The sequence below is a fragment of the Phasianus colchicus genome, chromosome Z, assembly GCF_987193195.1.
Source record: "Phasianus colchicus chromosome Z, bPhaCol1.hap1.1, whole genome shotgun sequence".
Classification (NCBI taxonomy): domain Eukaryota; kingdom Metazoa; phylum Chordata; class Aves; order Galliformes; family Phasianidae; genus Phasianus; species Phasianus colchicus.
In genome coordinates this window covers 53,359,368-53,376,884 of record NC_143476.1, presented here as the reverse complement: position 1 = coordinate 53,376,884, position 17,517 = coordinate 53,359,368, and the positions used below count along the sequence as shown (strand labels likewise).

The window sequence follows — 17,517 nt, the reverse complement described above, 5'->3', positions numbered from 1 at the left end:
AATGATCAGATCTCACCTGTACTGATACCTGTAATGATTTTGTCTTCCAGAAAAGCAGTACATTTTGTCTTGGCATGAGAAGTCTAAGCTCTGAGTTTTAGTAGTGGAGAGTATTCAGTGGTGGAATGACTTCCCACAGAAAAGTCTGAGTTGTCTTTCAAGGAACTTGCTTGAAACTGTTATTCCAATTGCAGATTTCTTAATGAGGGACAGAGAAAGAAACTTCTATAGTGCAGAAATCTTTCTTTGCAAAAATATAGGGTATTTGGGTAGTATATAGCTCCTGCAGAGACAGGCAGAAAAGAAAAATGTTGGTGTATATATAGGAAACACTAAACACTCTAACACAGCAAGTAAAATACAGCAGTACATAGACATCTTCTGAAAAAAGGCAGAATAGCTGGGAAAGGCACAAAGCTATTGCACGCTGATGTATCCTATCTTCCATTCACCTTCCTGTTACACCACTGTGTCTTTTTTATCTTTTTTATATTTGCATCTTTGCTGATAATATAAGTTTATTTTTTAAATGAGATGATATATAATTACTTCTGTTGGATTGTTTTGTAGTGTTTCTCCATAAGGAATAAAATAAGAAAAGGAGGGAAGAATAAGATTTCTTTCAATTTATTTTTATCCAAATACTAATGTATAAACTATTAATAGCTTATAGAGCGTATACAAGGGACTGCTTGTTTTTGATGGATTGATATGTTATCTCTAGGTCGATTAAATAAAACATTCCCTTCCTTTTTTTTGCTGCCCTTTTGTGTTGCCATAGAGCTTTAGGTGAAAGAAATTTGTAGAAAGTCTTGTAGCAAAAGCTGTCACTCTTTCACTTCAGATTCAGACCTGTAGTGCTGGTATTAAAGTGAGCTTTCTGTGTATTCCCTGTCTATAAACTCTTCTGATTAATTTTCAAGCCCTTTTGGTTTGAAGGATTGAAAAGATGTAATTCTTTTTTCTTTTTCTCTTTTTCTTGTAGTCCAAAGAATCCTCATCCGTGCTTAGCTGTGATATCTCTGTGGATGACAAGTACATTGTCACTGGCTCTGGGGACAAGAAAGCTACAGTCTATGAAGTTATTTATTAGAGACAAATCTAAATGCAGGCAGAACTCCTTCTCCTAGCACTTTGCTGTATTTCTTTTTTTTTTTTTTCCTTCTTTTCTTTTTTTCCTTTTCTAGACTAAGAACTTAAATGCTCATCGCAGTTGTGGAATTTATTTTGACCTTCTTAAATTGCTATTGATTTGTGAATGCTGATTAAGAACTTGTGATACCAAACTGTCAGATAGCTATTTGGGAGAAGATTGAATAAGCATACTTAACAGTGAACCTGACTCTTTAATTATGTATTATAGCTGTAATGTATTTATTTTGTGTAAAGAAGGCTTTCTAACAATGAACTGACTAAATAAAGCTGTCTGGCCCGGCTTTAGTTTAAAAGGTGCATTGAATATTTTGTGTTTTTGCTAGTGGATAAATTGGGGATTTTGGAGAAGGATGTTCAGGAGATAGTGAAAGCTACACTAAATAGGCTTGTAGTTTCTATTTAAAAAAAAAAAAAAGAAAAAAAGAAAAAAAAACAACAACAAAAAAACTTTGTTATATTTTTTAGTCCTGTTCTTGGATAAGACCTCTAAGTGTTATTACAGTATAATTATTTGGTGGGAAGATGCTGTAACTTAACTATTTTAGACAGTCTTGGAAACTTAGGAAATTGCAAACTGTAGCCAGTAATCTACATGCCTGTGATGAATGGCAAATTCAGTTCACATCTAAGATAAATTCACTTTAAGTAAGAATGTGCTAATTTATATATTTGCAATGTTAATATAGCATCCTGTGTACAGATTTGTTCTCAATGCTTTTCTGTTGATGAACATAAAGCATTTTGGTGTCAAGCTAGGTTTTTTAATATAAACACCTCTCTTTGTTATATTGTAGAGAGTACAATAAGTTGCCTCAAAGAATCACCTTTGTTACTTCTGGAAACTTTTGCAATGTTTCCTTGAAAATGGGGATATGTGTCTTTGGGCAATTTTTCAATTACAAGAGATTATGAAAAATATTTGATATGTTCTTTGGAAACTGCACTGAAATAAAAATGAATGCCTACCAATATACAAACTACAAAAGCAATGACCTCCAAGGTAGGATTTACAAGAGCACTCATTCCGAATACAAAAAGGAATGGATTCTCATTTGGGAAAAGGACTTGTTTTGTTTGCCAGCAGTTCAATCCAAGTCTCAATTGGATGTCCCTAAAATGGACATAGACTGAGCCATTGTGCCAGAGACATGTTATCTTTTTTTGTTGTTGTTGTTGCTGTTAAACTATGATCTGTGACTTTTTTTTTTTTCGAATGCTTTAAAAAAAATCTTCTAAGTCTGTGGATCTGCTGATGTACAGTGCCTTTGCTGCTATGGATCAAAATCAAAAGACCCGTGTAGATAAATCTTATTGTATAAGTAGAAAATTACTTAATTTCATACTAGAAATGGATTGATGCTGCAAGTTAAAATGGACTGTTCATTGAAGTTCCAAATGTGGTAGCAAAAAAATGGTGTCTTAAGTGCTTAGTGTTTGATGTCATTAACAGTTTCGTAATATTCTACGTTGTAGAAAGATTTTGATACTAAACTGTGTCATTGTACATAGTTCTAATGCATTGTATTGACCACCAGTACTTCTATAATGGTAGATTATTGTTTGTGCATTCAGACTTTTAAGCATTAAACATAAGTAACTTCTAATATGTATTTTTCTAAGTCTTTCTTCTCTCCCTTGTTCTTTTGTGTACAGTAATCTCACTTAAGTATGCAGAATGGTGCCTGTAAGGGGAACTGATGTTCAATAGAGAATGTCCTGTTTCTCACCACATTTTTCCCAGTCAACAAAATTAGTTAATCTATCATTTCTCAGGTTACTGACTGCAGTGGCTCTCAGTGTTCAGAGGTATCAAATCTTGAAGGTCCCAAGACTTCAGCCATCTCACCTAGGAATTCCCCATTTCCCATTTGTTCACTTTCTCATCTGATACAAAGCTTTATGTTATTCCACACCTCCATGAGAGAGAAATTCAGAACAACTCCAGCTCCCAGGCCTGCTGAAGGTTGCAGAGCTCAGCTGAATATGGGTGAGGGATGGTGTACTGGAATACCACACCTGGATTTTGTCATCAAGGGATGAAACATCCTCATACCCGTGCAAAGAAATCTCTTGATTGCAGTAGGTTTTTGGTTAAGAACAGAGTTAGGATGCAGCTTAACATGAATGATGGGAAATACTAGGGTAAGAAAAATAAAGTGAACTAGGAGAAATGTTGTACACAATTCAGTAGGGAAGAAGTTATGCTAGTCATAATGGGAAAAAAGGAAATAGAAAATATCTTAAGTGCATATTGGAATTAAATATTTCTCCCATAGCTTCTATTTGAAAAGTGATGTGCATGTTACAAACTCCCGGAGGTGTAAACCTATCATGCTGTAGGTCCAGTCCATGCTATCTGCTGTTTCATAAATCCCAGTCTGAGAAGTTTTCGTTTCTCTGAAATTCTAAAACAAGGCTTAAGCTGATTTATCTGCACTGTGAGTGACTGGGATACTTGTCAGTGGAGAAGAGTCTGGAGGGAAATGCTGTTACTTGTCCCTCAGAGCTCTCAGATTCCTTGCAGTAAACAGTGAAGAGCAGTTTTCCAGATATCCCCCAAAATGTTGTAAGTTTTCACTCAAATGGAGAGTCTCTGCTACTTAGTAGCTAATGCTTTGTGAAGATAAATTCTGTACAAATGCTTTCTGTTAATCGTTACTCTTGTCTCTTGTGAAGAGTTGCAATTTACCTGTTATTATGTGGGAGACAACTTTTATTTTACCATTCAAATATTTTAAAGGCTAACAAAAGGAAAAGCACCTACTTAATGTTTGCAGAAGATGTTGTGTTATTCAAGCATAAGAAATTACCTTAAACTCTTAAAATAAAGCCTGCATTTAAAAAGAATAAAACACTGCATATCTTGAATTTGTACCAGAGCTAGTTTTGAAAGTGAAGTAATATAGTTCTAAAGCAGCCTGCCATGTATCTGCTTATTAATATTTTTATTTACAGCTTGTAAACAGTGTAGAGATTAAGTGCTTTAATCCAGGATTATCACAGTTAAACAAGTAATCATCCTGATTTTTCACCCTTTCAGGGTTCAGCACAAATGAGAGATGGTACAGTTACTTTCTGTTTTTCGGTTAAGCACACATAAGGTCACCTTCCTTTTTCATTCTTAAGTTTCTCTTGCTGCTGCAGAGCATGATTTTGTGTGGGAATGTTTTGTCACAGATGGTTTTTGTACTACAAACATGTGGCCTACATTCTCCATATTCAAGTTACAGACATTCAAGTTGCTTTCTCGTTATTCTTTTTTTTACTCACAAATTGTGTTTGGTGCAGTGATACATTAGGAGAGCCATTTCTTTCTTAATCTTTCCATCTTTTCTCACTGGCCAGTACTTTCCCACCAATTCAAAATTTTTTGAAAATTTTAAATGACATTTCTCATGCAACTTCTTAGGCAAAGTAGATATTTCCCTCCGTTTTAATCTACTCAGCTACATTGTGTGTGTGTGTATGTAAACAGATGTAATTACGAGCAAATTTAAACCTGTACTTGAATAGTTCAAATAAGTTTTTTTTATGTTTGTTTTTACTCTGGTATTCAAAACATAGAAAATTCTGTCTTATTCCTGAAAGATTGGGAATGCAGACAGGAATGCACCTTTGCAGATCTACATATATTTGGAGTATCCTCTTCTGAAACATAGGTCAGAGATCCTTTTTGCAAGTGAATGTTTGGCTGCTAAATGTAGCAGTGCTCCTACAGTTTATGCAGGTGAAATTCTGGCTCATTGCTATAGAACGTAATCAGACTGTTTTGTTAGTATGTTTGTTTGTTTGTTTGTTACTGGTGGCTTGTGCTGTTTTGTTTTGTTTTTAAAAATTAGGACATTTGAGCCTCTTCTAGCATATTTATGGTCACCCCCACTGAAATCCTGATGTGGCTAGCTTCTGTTTGAGGATTTATGCTCTGAAAGAATGAAGAGCAAATTACTGTTAAGTAAGAGATTTTTGCATGTCCAGAAATCAGGAAATTCAGAGCAGTAGCTTGCTCTGCAACTGTTTCACGTTTACATTGCATTTGCTATGTCTTTTTGGCATCAAAATGATGCTGAGTATAGTGGTGTATAGTATAGTATTTTAAGAACATCAAATATGGCTGCTATGAAAGATGATTGAATTTTCCAGAGCAAATGTGTGCAAAGGAGGCTCAGCCAAAAACCTACTGTTACATGGGTTCTGTGGGAGAAGTAGTTGCATTCAGTAATGAGGACCTTTTCTATTATTAATGTTTTGTAGTGACCACAGTGGTGGTGCAATAGTTGGACATTGTGGGCTTGACATGCAGCCATGTATTTATATGAGAGTCCCCTTCCCAGGCATAGGAGGAGATGAGTCCTGGAGTAGTGTGCTGTACAAGATCATCTCTGACAAGCTCTTAAATAATGCACCTGTCGCGTCTGGTTTTGAACCAAGAGTTACTGAACACAGCCCTCGAGATTTCACGTTTCTTCCGGTATTTGGAGTACAGCATTTCCACCTCACAGCAAGGAATTTTTATGTCAAAACCAATAAATGTTTTTACTCTTAGCAAATGATTTTCTGTCTCAGTTACAAGGAAACAGTATTATAGTGTCTTTTTTTATTATTAAAAATGGTGTAGGCTGACATATACAACATGTCCATAAACCTGCCGTCAAGTGCAAAGGAGTTCTTTTGGGGGTCGCATTGAGTCACATGGACACACTCTAAAATGTTGTTGCAGAAATACATTTTTTCTTGTTTTGGGAGAATTAGCCTATGATATTGTATGCATATTAAACACACGAAGTGAGAAACTGTCTAGTAAATTACTTCTGCATCCGTGGCTTAGACTTAGCTGATTACCTTAGAATGCTAAAATGCCTCTGAAAGGTAGAATCAGTAAGTACAAATATTTAAAAATTATATATATATGTGTGTGTGTGTACATATATATACACACACACACACTGTCCTACAGTAATGATATTGACTCAAATTGTCTTTTAATATCATATCAAGGCAAGCATCTGTATAGCATCTTATTTTCATATTCAGATAAAGAAAGGGGTGGAAGAATTCAAAGTTAATCTTTATCTCTCAATCAAATCTCTTATAAAAAAAGTGCTTAGGAGAATAGTTGCCTTGGTTTTGTTATCATTGTTCTTGAAAAATTTTGTAACAAATGTGCTGTGGCATGATCCACAGTAATGGTATAAGTGAAAAGAGACAATAGGGCTTTTACAAACCAGGCTTGAGATAGTGCTATTGACATAAAAATAGACAGTGTGACCTGATAGATGTTACTTCATTTCCTGAGCAACAGAAACCTGTATTTTTTGTGATATGTTTGAATGCATTTGAACATCTGTCTAGTGGATCTTAAGGAAATCATGACGGATTTCAGCAATTCTGGCTTGGGTTTTTTATCATCACTCAGTGTTGGTTTGATGCTGCAAGTGGTACTTTCTGAGGGGTCAGACTTTGGTGCCACAGCTGGAGGTGTTGAATGGAGCCCCATTTCTGCGCTGCCTCCTGGCAGCTTGTGAGGTGACTTACGTGAGCCCTGAAGAAAGCGTTGTTGCATTCTTCTGCACAGAAATCGCTACCTAAATACTAGGTATCCTTTATTTATAAAGATATGTCACAGCTGAACTGAAATATGAGGAGACATTTTCTGCTGAGAAAAGAACAAGGATGACCTCTGGGGAATCGGGCATTTCAAGGCCTTATTGAGCATAGCAAGTGTGCAAACAAGGCAGTTGCACTGTTGCTTCATAGACTGCCAGTCTTCTGCCCAGTCATTGGAAGCTGCTTATGAAGCGGGGGAAGAAAATTCTAAAATACATGGTATGAAGTTAATAGACTTCCATGTGTTTCAGCCTGGCTTTGAGGTATCAGGTGGGAAGCCCAATTTACATTCAATCTAAAATAGAAAGATAGCGTGGTTTTCTTACAGAAAGTAATGAGGTTGAAAGAACAAAGATGGTTACTGGGCTTTCTCTTTGGAACACATGAAGCAATAGTATACAGAAAATTCTGCTTATTTACAGCAGAACCTCCTAAATGTCTACAGTGATGATAATATTTCAACAAAAATATATTTTTGTGAAGCAGCGTTTATGTTATCTGCTCATTTCCTCACGCACATTTTGCCTGATTTAAAAAATACCCACTTCGTTTGGAAATCAGCTTAGTTCATTCAGACCTATAGCACTCAAAATAATTTCTCTGTGTCATATCTAATGCATCTGTGTGCGTGTGACTTTGCTGCTGTTTTCTCACTCCTTCCTTCCCAACTGAGAAATATCCCAAAGTTGAAGAGATGCTCTTGTCTGTGGCTTGGTATGGATCTTGGGGAGTGCTCAGCAAATGGAAGTGGGACATGTTCACAGGATTTGGCTGGCTAGAGCAACTGCTGTCACAGCTGCTACAGATTCATTTACGCCTCTTTCTTTCTCTGCACAGCCTTAAACAAAGAGATGCAGCAGGAGCGGTCATCTGTCTTGCCAACCCTTTGCTTTACTGAGTTTCTCAGGTGCTCATCTGCTAGAAATAGGGAGGGGAAGGAGGAGGAGAAGGAGAGCAGGGAGTCCTGCTGGACTGGGCATGCCAGTGGGATGGCAAATATAATCTGAAGTGCATCGGGAGAGAGATTTGCAGCAGAGAGAGGGAAGTCTTGCTGCCATTATACAAAGCGCTGGTAAGACTTCGCCTGGAATAGTGAGTGCAAGTCTGGTCACATGTGTTTAAAAACTCAATTGAAAATGAGCCTGATTGAGAGAAGGGCCTACCAGGCAAACTGGAAAATCAAGGGAATAGGGACTGTCATGCAAGGAGAATTTATGTTCTTTTAATCTAGTGAGCTGGCAAGCTGAGCGCAGATAGTAATGTCATCTGAAAATACTTCAGATGTTTATTCATCAAGAATGAAAAGGCATTAAATCTGAAGGATAACACCAGCATAAAAAGCAAATGAAGAAAACAGCACAGCCTGGAATTGAAGAGGCTCCTGTGAAGGCTGGAGGTCCTGCAGCTTCCGATCCAGAGGCAGAGAAAATCAGATTGCTTTCAAAGTAGTGTGCAAGGCATTTAAGGAGGGGTGCCCACAGCTGGAGGGCAGTGGATGTCTGTCACTCCTTCCTGTGCGTTTGACCTGCATATATAAAGGTAATGGAATTAAATGATGTTTATTTTGAAAAAAGTTTGGTGTGAGGGAGGGAATGAAGGAAGGTGGGTGAAGTGAGTGGGAGAGAAGGGCTGTCAAACAGAAAACACTCATTTGGAGTGCTTCACTGCTGCTGAAAAATGAGTGCTTCTTGCTGGGTCTATTTATTATGACACTGCTTATCTAAAAACAATAGTTAAAAGGAAAACTGCACATTATTCAAGCTCTAATGCAATGTGCCACAGCCTACTTAAACTTGCTGGGTTTCTACTCCATCAGCTCAGACAAGTGATCTGTTTCTGTTATAAGCCGAAGTGTTCGGATTTTTTTGAGCTTGGCGGCTCAGCACATGCTTCTCCAATCTGTCAGTGGTCATGTTTGGGGCATGTGGGCTCAGCAAAGTCTCCTGGACTGCAGCTGTACAAACTGAGAGCTTCAAGCTGCTCAGAGTAACTGCAAGGAGAGAGATATTTTTTGCTGCACAGAAGGGTGATTAGAGCTGGGGGTCATCAGTTGTACCAGCTGCTTTCTGTGTGCTTCCGGGAGAGATGAGGCCTGGAACAAGTGTTGCTGAGGATCCCTTCATTTCTTTCACTTACATATCAGGAAAAGTTGCCAAACTGTTTCACATAGAACACAATCAGCTATCCCAAACCAAGCTAAATTTTATCAGTCTTGTCTTCAAGATCAGGCCTTTCTTAATGCTTAGCAAAAATTCCTGGTGCCTTGCCAGAAGTATTTATATACTTTGGCTGGACAGTGCTAGAGCTGGAAAAATGTGAGGGTGCATGTAACTGCTTTGATAGATCACCTAGAGTGCTGTATAATCTAACTTCTCTTATTCCTTTTTTTTTTTTTCAATTTTCAAACACTTTTTTCAGAAGCTGAACAGCAGTCCACCAGAGAAATCACTATCCATCATCCTGCATAGCTTTCTAGAATTTAATACACCAAAGTGCAAGGTAGGAAAATGTGAGCAGAGTTTGTGTGTGGTCTTGCACCACTTTTAGGTTTTGGGAAAAAAAAAAAAAAAAAAAGGTCTGGTTGAAGCCAGTTGAAGCCAGCTGAACCCAGCTGAAGTTGGGTTCCCAACTGTTTTAATGTTTAAGTACAAGAGATAGGTAGGGGAATGCCCAAAAGAAAAATGTAAATGGCTGAATTTTCTAATGCAGAAAACAATCATGAGGGTGATTGCAGCTGGCATGCTCAAACAATTATTCAAAAAAGAAAAGAAATTTCTGCTCTTCTGCACATAAAAATACTGCAGGAGAAAACACACTTGTGCTTGGTCACCTCTGTGAAACTTTTCATCTATCTGATGCAATGGCTTCTGAGAGGAGACTAAAAGGATAATGTATCTGCTGTGAGTTCTGAGATATCACTTATTCTTGACATCTTTTATAGCAGCTTTTCCCTTAGGGAATCACCTAAAATAACTGGTGACATTTATGTGGCACCTTTGTCCAGTGTACTTGACAAGCCGCTGGAACAGGGCAGGGAAAGCTTTATTTATTGCTGAACTCCAGCCATAGTGGTGTTGACGGAAGGCAGCTACTTAGCAGAGAAAGTGTATGTGCTAAAGAGTAAGTAATGCCATATGAACCCTGCTGAAAATACAGGAGGCTACTTCGTGTTGCTGCTGGGGATGTGCCCCATGATACAGTTGCTCACTTGAGCAGGTTTTGATAATCCTCCTTGGTTATTGTGCTTCTGAGCCCAGTTGTTCACATGCTGCCAGAAAGATTTCTTTAGAAGGAGGGACACAGAATGATTGTGGAGCACTGTGGTTTCTCTTGCTGATCTCACTGAAAGATTGACCCGCACCAGCGACACAGAAATACTGATTGTGTAAGGAGCATCTTGTCAGTGTTTTCCACCTGGTAGTCCCAGCGTGGTGTTACTGGTAGGAGTGCAAAGGGAGATACTGCATCACCTTCACCCTGAATGCCTCTCATGAGGCTTCAGCACCAGGGGAATTCCCATGCCTGTGGTAACAGTTTAAAAGACAAAGGAACCTCCTTACCTGAAAGCATCTCAAGATCTTATGCCCTGGATAGGTTGTAAGATGAGAATATTCTGAGTTCTTGTAAGGGCTTTTGTCTTGGTGTGTTACCTCATCTCAGATATGCCCTTTTTTCTCAGTTATAATGTGAGTCTTTCAATAAGGGAATTTTTTATTTGGGTGTCTGACAGTGTTCTTCTGTGAGGAAATGTTTGCTGCAGACCAGCAGGAAGTGGAAGCCCCAGGTTCAGCCTTCTGCTCTACTAAACTCAGTGCAAATGCTGAGCAGTGGCATTGTCAACAGGGCAGGATACTGACCTCAACCATCAGATACACAGCCATGTGCCCGAGTCCATCTTTTTCCTATCTTGTTTCCTGGGCTGCAACCTCTTTGGCTTTGAGGACTGTCTTCTGTGTGTGAAGTGTCTGTTTCTCAAGCTCTTCATGCTTTACAAGAACAGAAACAAATGTGGTGTTCTGGTAGTTGGTTCTAGAGGTCTAGATTGAACCATGAGCCTAAAGTTTCCCGTGAACTATTTTTTAATCTGCTTTACTGCTTGATATATTCAACTTTCATTTGATTATAGGTTTATTTGTTTCTGTATTAAAGAATTAGGAGATGAAATATCAACTCCTACTAATTCTGTACTGACTAAGCTAGGAGATCCTAAAAGCATGTTTGTTGTTGCTTGCTGTTACAGTTTGCATGCCTACAGCCAAGGCTTTGGCAGGAGCATGAGATCTGATGTAAATCATGTTCCTTTTTTCAGTAATGGCCATAATGGATCAGTTATTCCACAGTGACTTCTAATCAGATATTCTGACAATGTTCTTCATTGAAAGTTACAGAAATTTTCTGCAAAACTACTTTAACTTAGCTCTTAAATATAGTTGATAAATATGCTTTTTTATAAGACACTTTGATATCTATGGATTAGAAGTGGGAAGAGCGACTATTATCTTTAACTAAGGTACTCACTTATAAACCATATAGCATTATTTCAATGGATGATTACATAAAGAACAGAAACATATTTTTAACATAACTACTTCAAGTAATTCAAGACCAAAAGATGGGCTAATGTGAAAACTTGACACATCTATAGATATTCCAGAATCCAGAATGCTTGCACATTGTGTCTCATTATGCAGGATCATGTATAAAATGAGGTACCTCTCTGAGGGATATCATAAAGTCTGTCAGTTGGCATTTGCCTTGCACTGTGGTGTTACTCTCAGATGTTGTAGCGTCTCAGGAGGACTTAATGTAACAAGGAAGCTTGTAGCAGTTTCCCAGGCAGACCAGAAACTTAAAATATAAAGCTTACTCCCAGTCCCTAAACAGCGTTCTAATAAATACATCATCACAACTGGAATCACATTTCTCCTTTTCTGAACCGGGACTCCAGATGCGTGAACGTCAACAAAAGACTGTATGGTAGTTGAAAGCTTTCTCTAGTGATTGTTATGTGAACAGAGGAGGAAGTGTGTAATAACCGTGTCTCTTTTTTTCCTTTAAGTGCATCCTTGCTCATCATTTATAATAACAAGCATTGTCAGTCATGGAAGTCTGTTTTCTGTATGATATTTGGAGTTTTGTATACTTTCTGTTCCACAAGTTAAGGTAAAAACCGCATTTTCTGTGGAAGGAGATGGCTGAAGCTTGTTTAGCTTGGAGGAGACTTCACTGCAGCCTTGTAGTATTTGAAGGGAGCTCACAAACACGAGGGGGAGCAATTTTTTACATGGTCTGATAGTAATATGGCGAGGAGGAATGTCTTTAAACAAAGAGGGGAAATTTAGGTTAGATGCATAGAAGAAAATTTTATTGAGAAGGTAGTTAGGTGCTGGAATAGGTTACCCAAAGGGATTGTGAATGCCCCATGACACTCTAGACCAGGCAGTATGGGATTGTGGGTGGCCTGATCTGGTGGCTGGCAATCCTGTTCATGGCAGGGCTGTTGGAACTGGATGATCTTTAAGGTCATAGAATCATAGAATTGCTCAGGCTGGAAAACCTAACCATACTAGCCTGACTCTAACAACCCCAACTAAATTGTGTCCCTGAGCACCACATCCAAATGGTTTTTAAACACACCCAGGGATGGTGACTCAACCACCCCTCTGAGGAGCCTATTCCAGTGCTTAACCACCCTTTATGTAAAGAAATTTTTCCTGATATCCAACCTAAACTTACCTTGGCACAACTTGAAGCCATTTCCCCTCGTCCTGTCATGAGCGAGAAGAGACCTACCAGACTCTCACTGTAAGCACATTTCAGGTATTTGAAGAGAACAATAAGGTCTCCCCTCAGCCTCTTTTTCCCCATTCTAACTCTATCCTTGTCCCCTCCAACCTAAGCTGTTCTATGAATCTATGAGCCCCAGGGGAAAGAAGATGCCTCCACTGATTTACACTGGTATCCTTGTTTACTTCTTTATTCCAAGGGCTACTTTCTTTAAAATTGGTAAAAACGTAGCCTTTTGGTAACCACAGGAAAATCTGTGATTTATTCCATAAAAGAGCTTCAAATTTATCCTCTTTTACAGGTTATGCATGGTGAGTAGGTAAGTTCATGTTTGCAGTAAATCTCTTTACCAAGGTAAAATAATATATATATATATATATATATATATTTTTTTTTTTTTCTTAAAAATGTATTTGGTTTTCAATAGATAAAAGATTATGAAGTTATTACTCTAGGTTGTATTTTTGCATTTGTTAAACCACTATCAGCTGTATAGAGATTGCTGATCTATTTAAATATTTTACCTCTCCAATAGGTAAATGCCTTCTGTTACATGTACATGAACTACAAACTAATGACATGAATAAACCTAAAAAAAAAAAGGTGTTTTGTTTCATCTCACCATATATATATAGTGTGCAGTATCCACAGCCTGTTTTTCTGATGGTGTGCTTTATAGCTGAATTCTTTTTCTTTTCATAACTGAAATATCACAAGGCCATACGAGCCATTGTAATCCAAGAAGCTAAGGTAAAACGTTTTCTATTCAAGCATCCATAAGTTCTGACGGACATAGGTTTCAGTAGGATCACCTTTGGATCAAGGCCTTAGTTTGAATATGCTCCCGATGGCTGAAGAGTCTTGTGCTCCATTTTGTTTGAGCAGAAGCTACAGAATCTTGACACACTGTCATCTCTTTTTAAAGATGCAATCAGTTGTGATCTGCCTCCCCTCTTGCTTCAAGCAGCCTTATTTCTGCAGGTGCTGGTATTTCCTCCTGGAGAAGGGTGCTTTGTTCCGCTTTGTTCTGCCTTATTTTCCACAGGACATCAGTTTTACTGAACAAAAACCCCTCATCAGTGCAGGCAGCTCCCTATAAAATAGGATGGAGAGTGCAGCTGTGCACCTCTCCCAAGACACTGCTAAGACCTCCGTGCAGCCTCTTCAGAGAGCCGGTGCAACATTGCCATTTACCCTGAGCTGAGCAGCTATGCTGCTGGATAACAAAACAGGGTTGAAATTTGTTGTTGCTGTTTTCACAGCGATGTGTTAAGATCAGTGCTGTCCAAGTGATTGGTGATGTACTTACCTCTGTTGGCCCCTCCCGCACCTTTCAGCTTTCAGAAAAATCTGGTATTTGATACTGAAGTAATTGACACTGTAACAGTTCTCTACAAAATTCTTTTGAAATGAAAAATTAGTTGGATCTCTCAAGTTGGGTTCTTTTACATAATACATAAAAGGTGACTATGTATAATAATACAGTAGATGTGTTCACTCATTATGCTATAATTCATTTCATGTCCTATTGTGATGTGCCATTCTGTTTAATATCTGTAACTTGCTCAACTGGAGCACAAAAGTAGCAGAGCTGTAATCCAACCATTCAGAATGATAGAGAGAGAGATATTTTTCTTAAAGGAACAGTCCTTTGATTTTCTTCCAGTCTTGCACAAATAAATTGCTTTTTTGTTTGTTTGTTTGTTTGTTTGTTTGCTGGTGATAAATAACTATTTCCCTTAGAAGCAACGTGTTGAAATGAGTGTTCAAAGGCACAATATGAATTTTAAATAAATGTGTAGCTAAATGTGCAGATACAAATGTGAACACAATTTTTCTTCTAGGTCAGTCAGCACTCTCTGGAAAACAGGTGAATGTTTAATTGCCATCAAGAGCACGGATGGATTTAAAATATTAAAAATAATTGTTGTTATAATAACGGAGAGCAGCAATCTTCAAGATAGTTCCATCTGTGCAACCGTTTGCCATGAAGTACTTGAAATACAGAATACAAAAGCATGTTCACTGTCAAAGAAGGAACTCATCATTTAAACCAAATAAAACTGGAATAGGATTATTCTGTTTATCTGCCCTTCTCTTTCTAGTGTCCAAAGAAAACAGTCAGATTAATACGGTTTTGAAGATGATTTTCTTTCTTCAATATTCATTTCTTTAAATAAATACTGCAGACAGTCCTAAGTAGTTGAAGGCCTCTTTGGGTCAGCAGACAGCTCCTCTTGCATCATTGTAAACAGTCCTTGTTAATAGAGTATTGTAATGTATTTTTTTTGCGGTGATTGGAGCAGAGGAAGAAAAAGAACATGAATAGCTCTCCTCTAACAGATTTCACAGAATCATTTTCTTCTTCACCGGAAAGAGAACAGATAAATGCCACTTATCAGATCTTGTTTCCTGAGAATTCCTGCCAGAGGTCTTAAAGAAAGGAGTTTGAGGTTTTCTCAGCATTCAGTCATCTACTTGATGATTATGATATGGTGTTTTGTTGTGTACGCTCACCAAGGAACTGAACCTGAAATGTTTTAGGTCAGATTGAGTAGTTCATGGAAACAATAGATCAGGTGCTGAGACATGCAAAACCACTCTTGTGGTACAAGTGGCTGGAGCTCAAAAGAGTGGAATTTAACTACAACTGCAATTATTAACAAAAGGATGTTTCGTGAAATTTCTTGTCCTTTTCTTGTACAGGAATGATGGGGACTTATTGAGTGATTGGCTGTGATGTCTGATGAGATGGTGTTGTGTGTCATGAAGAAACGCTGACCAATCCTCCCAGAATACAGAGATGTGGTTTAGAAGTCAGACTGGAATCCTAATAACCTGACTTTTCAAAATCAATAGACTTATGAGTACATAAGACCCTTGCCAGAATGATCACGTGTTGCAGTTGCCTTCTGCTTATTGACAGAGCAGTAAACAAGGGTAAAAGGTATTTCCTATCTCAATTTATTCTTAACCACCGAGGAAAGAATCTCCATTGCTCTGCTCAACCTACCACCACCTCACTTTTTTTTTTTTTTTTTTTTTTTTTTTTTTTTTCTGTGTTAAAAAAAAAAATATCTTATTTCTATTACATACTAATTCATGGTGGGTGAAACACCAGTCCGTGTTCTGATTCTCAAGGCCTGTGCTGGTTGGGAGAGACTATTAGGAGATGTGAAATGAGAGATCAGGAGAAGTCGCACCTGTAAAGACGATGGTCTGAGTGAGTGGGTACCTGGCTCAGATGCCATTTGCTGCCACTTTCAAGGAGACCTTGAATTGCAGGAAGGCAATGGAGAACGAGGATCATCTTGCAACACTTTCAAGGCTTCAAAAGCTACTGCTGACAGGTGTGCAAAATTTAGAGCAATGTGTTACAGCATCTCATTCCTAATTTAGAGCTAAAGCATGTTTCCAAGAATATGCTGACTGTTGCAGTAACCACCAGTACAATGCTGAGAAAGCTCCTCTCAGTGAAAGCAACCATGTTAGAGAATAGCTCCTGTTATGGGTCTAAAATCAGTGCTGGCTGCCTGCCAAGGGGCAAGTGCTTTTGGCAGCTCAGGAAAAGCTTCCACAAAAGAAAGTCTGTTACCGCAAGAACAGCTAACACTTGCCTCTGGAAATATATCCTGGTTTGTGGAAAACCAATTAAATGCAATCACTGAATCCGTTCAGTGATCTTTCTTTCTTTCTTTCTTTCTTTCTTTCTTTTTTTTTTTTTTTTTTTTTTTTCCTTTTCCTTTTTTCTTCTCAATTGCATGGATTACATTAGCAACATTTCAAAGTGTGAAAGCTGCATTTTTTTCAAGTATGAAATAATGAGATTCCTCAGGCTTATTGTAGGTCCTGCACTATTTTATGCTGTTCATATTGTGTAAAAATATATACTTGTTATACTCTGAAGATGAAATAAATAATACAGTCCTTTAGCTGTGCTTGGGTTCTTATTAGTTTTATAACAGGTATTAATCACTTAATATGTATAGGTATTAGTCTCTATAAGACACAATTAAAGGACAGGAATTTGAAGAAATACTTTTGAAAGCACCTGGCCATCAGCTTACCATGGAAAATTTGACAGCTAGAATACTGAACTATGCTTTGAAACTATCGTTCTCTCCTTTTCCAGCATCAGGATGAAAGTGAAAGCATAAGTGTCTTCATTTGACTATTTTAAACCTCTTCAACCATGGAGATCTGGAAAATCTGGGCTGGAGAAACCTCCAGTCTTATATGCTTGTTTTACTCTGGACAACAGATTTAATGTTTTCAGAGTTGAATGCCATATTGTACTGTTGAACTTTTAATTGCAATTTAGAAGGGATTTACCTAGCCTGCTCTGATTGCCTGACTGATTTTTATTTAATTTTTGTAGGTTTCTGTTTTAAGAGAACTTGCTTTTTTTTTTTTTTCCCTCCAGTATTTTGAAAGCTGTTTTTGTTTGTTTGTTTGTTTGTTTGTTTTTGTTTTTGTTTTTACAAAGATATCAGCTTCCTAATATGATTTATTTCTACGACAAAATCCTGGTTCATTCAGCTGCGTATACAAAGGAGCAAACTTTGTTTTCTGGTGAAATCAGTACACCATGCAAATCATAGATCATGCTTATGAAACTAATTGGTTTTTGTCCTCTCCATCACTTTAAATTCTTCCATTCTTTTCAAACTGTGGAAGCTTTCAACTCCACCTTTTCTTTTAGCTATATGATAAAAGGAGAATACTTCTCATTACCTGATAAATAAATAAATAAATATTTAATGCTTTGAAAATCCTGAAAATTAAACTCTTTATGTTAGAGAAAGGAATGAATGCTGATGGTGGTTGAAGTTCTTAAGCACTAGCTTGGAAGAATTTGAATTTGAAGCTTAAAACTTAGGTTAGCTTTTATTACAATAGGTAAGTTGGAACTGCGTGAAGGAGATAGTGCAAGAAAGTATATCTGTTTATGACTCTCATTTAATTGGGTTT

The 17,517-nt window shown here is 37.7% G+C and overlaps 1 protein-coding gene across 4 annotated transcripts in view; it reads left to right on the top strand.

Annotated features, from left to right (window-relative positions):
• Positions 1–4,007, top strand: part of LOC116234660 (transducin-like enhancer protein 4) — a 104,147-nt gene extending 100,140 nt beyond the window's left edge. For 3 of the 4 annotated variants that reach the window (XM_031602393.2, XM_031602392.2, XM_031602394.2), the window contains exon 20: positions 986–4,006. In XM_031602393.2, coding sequence (XP_031458253.2) covers positions 986–1,093 — 108 coding nt within the window. In that variant the 3' untranslated portion in view covers positions 1,094–4,006. Of the gene's footprint in view, positions 1–985 lie in introns of all 4 variants that reach the window. The other variant, XM_031602391.2, reaches the window with a different exon arrangement.
• The last annotated feature ends 13,510 nt before the right edge of the window (positions 4,008–17,517 follow it).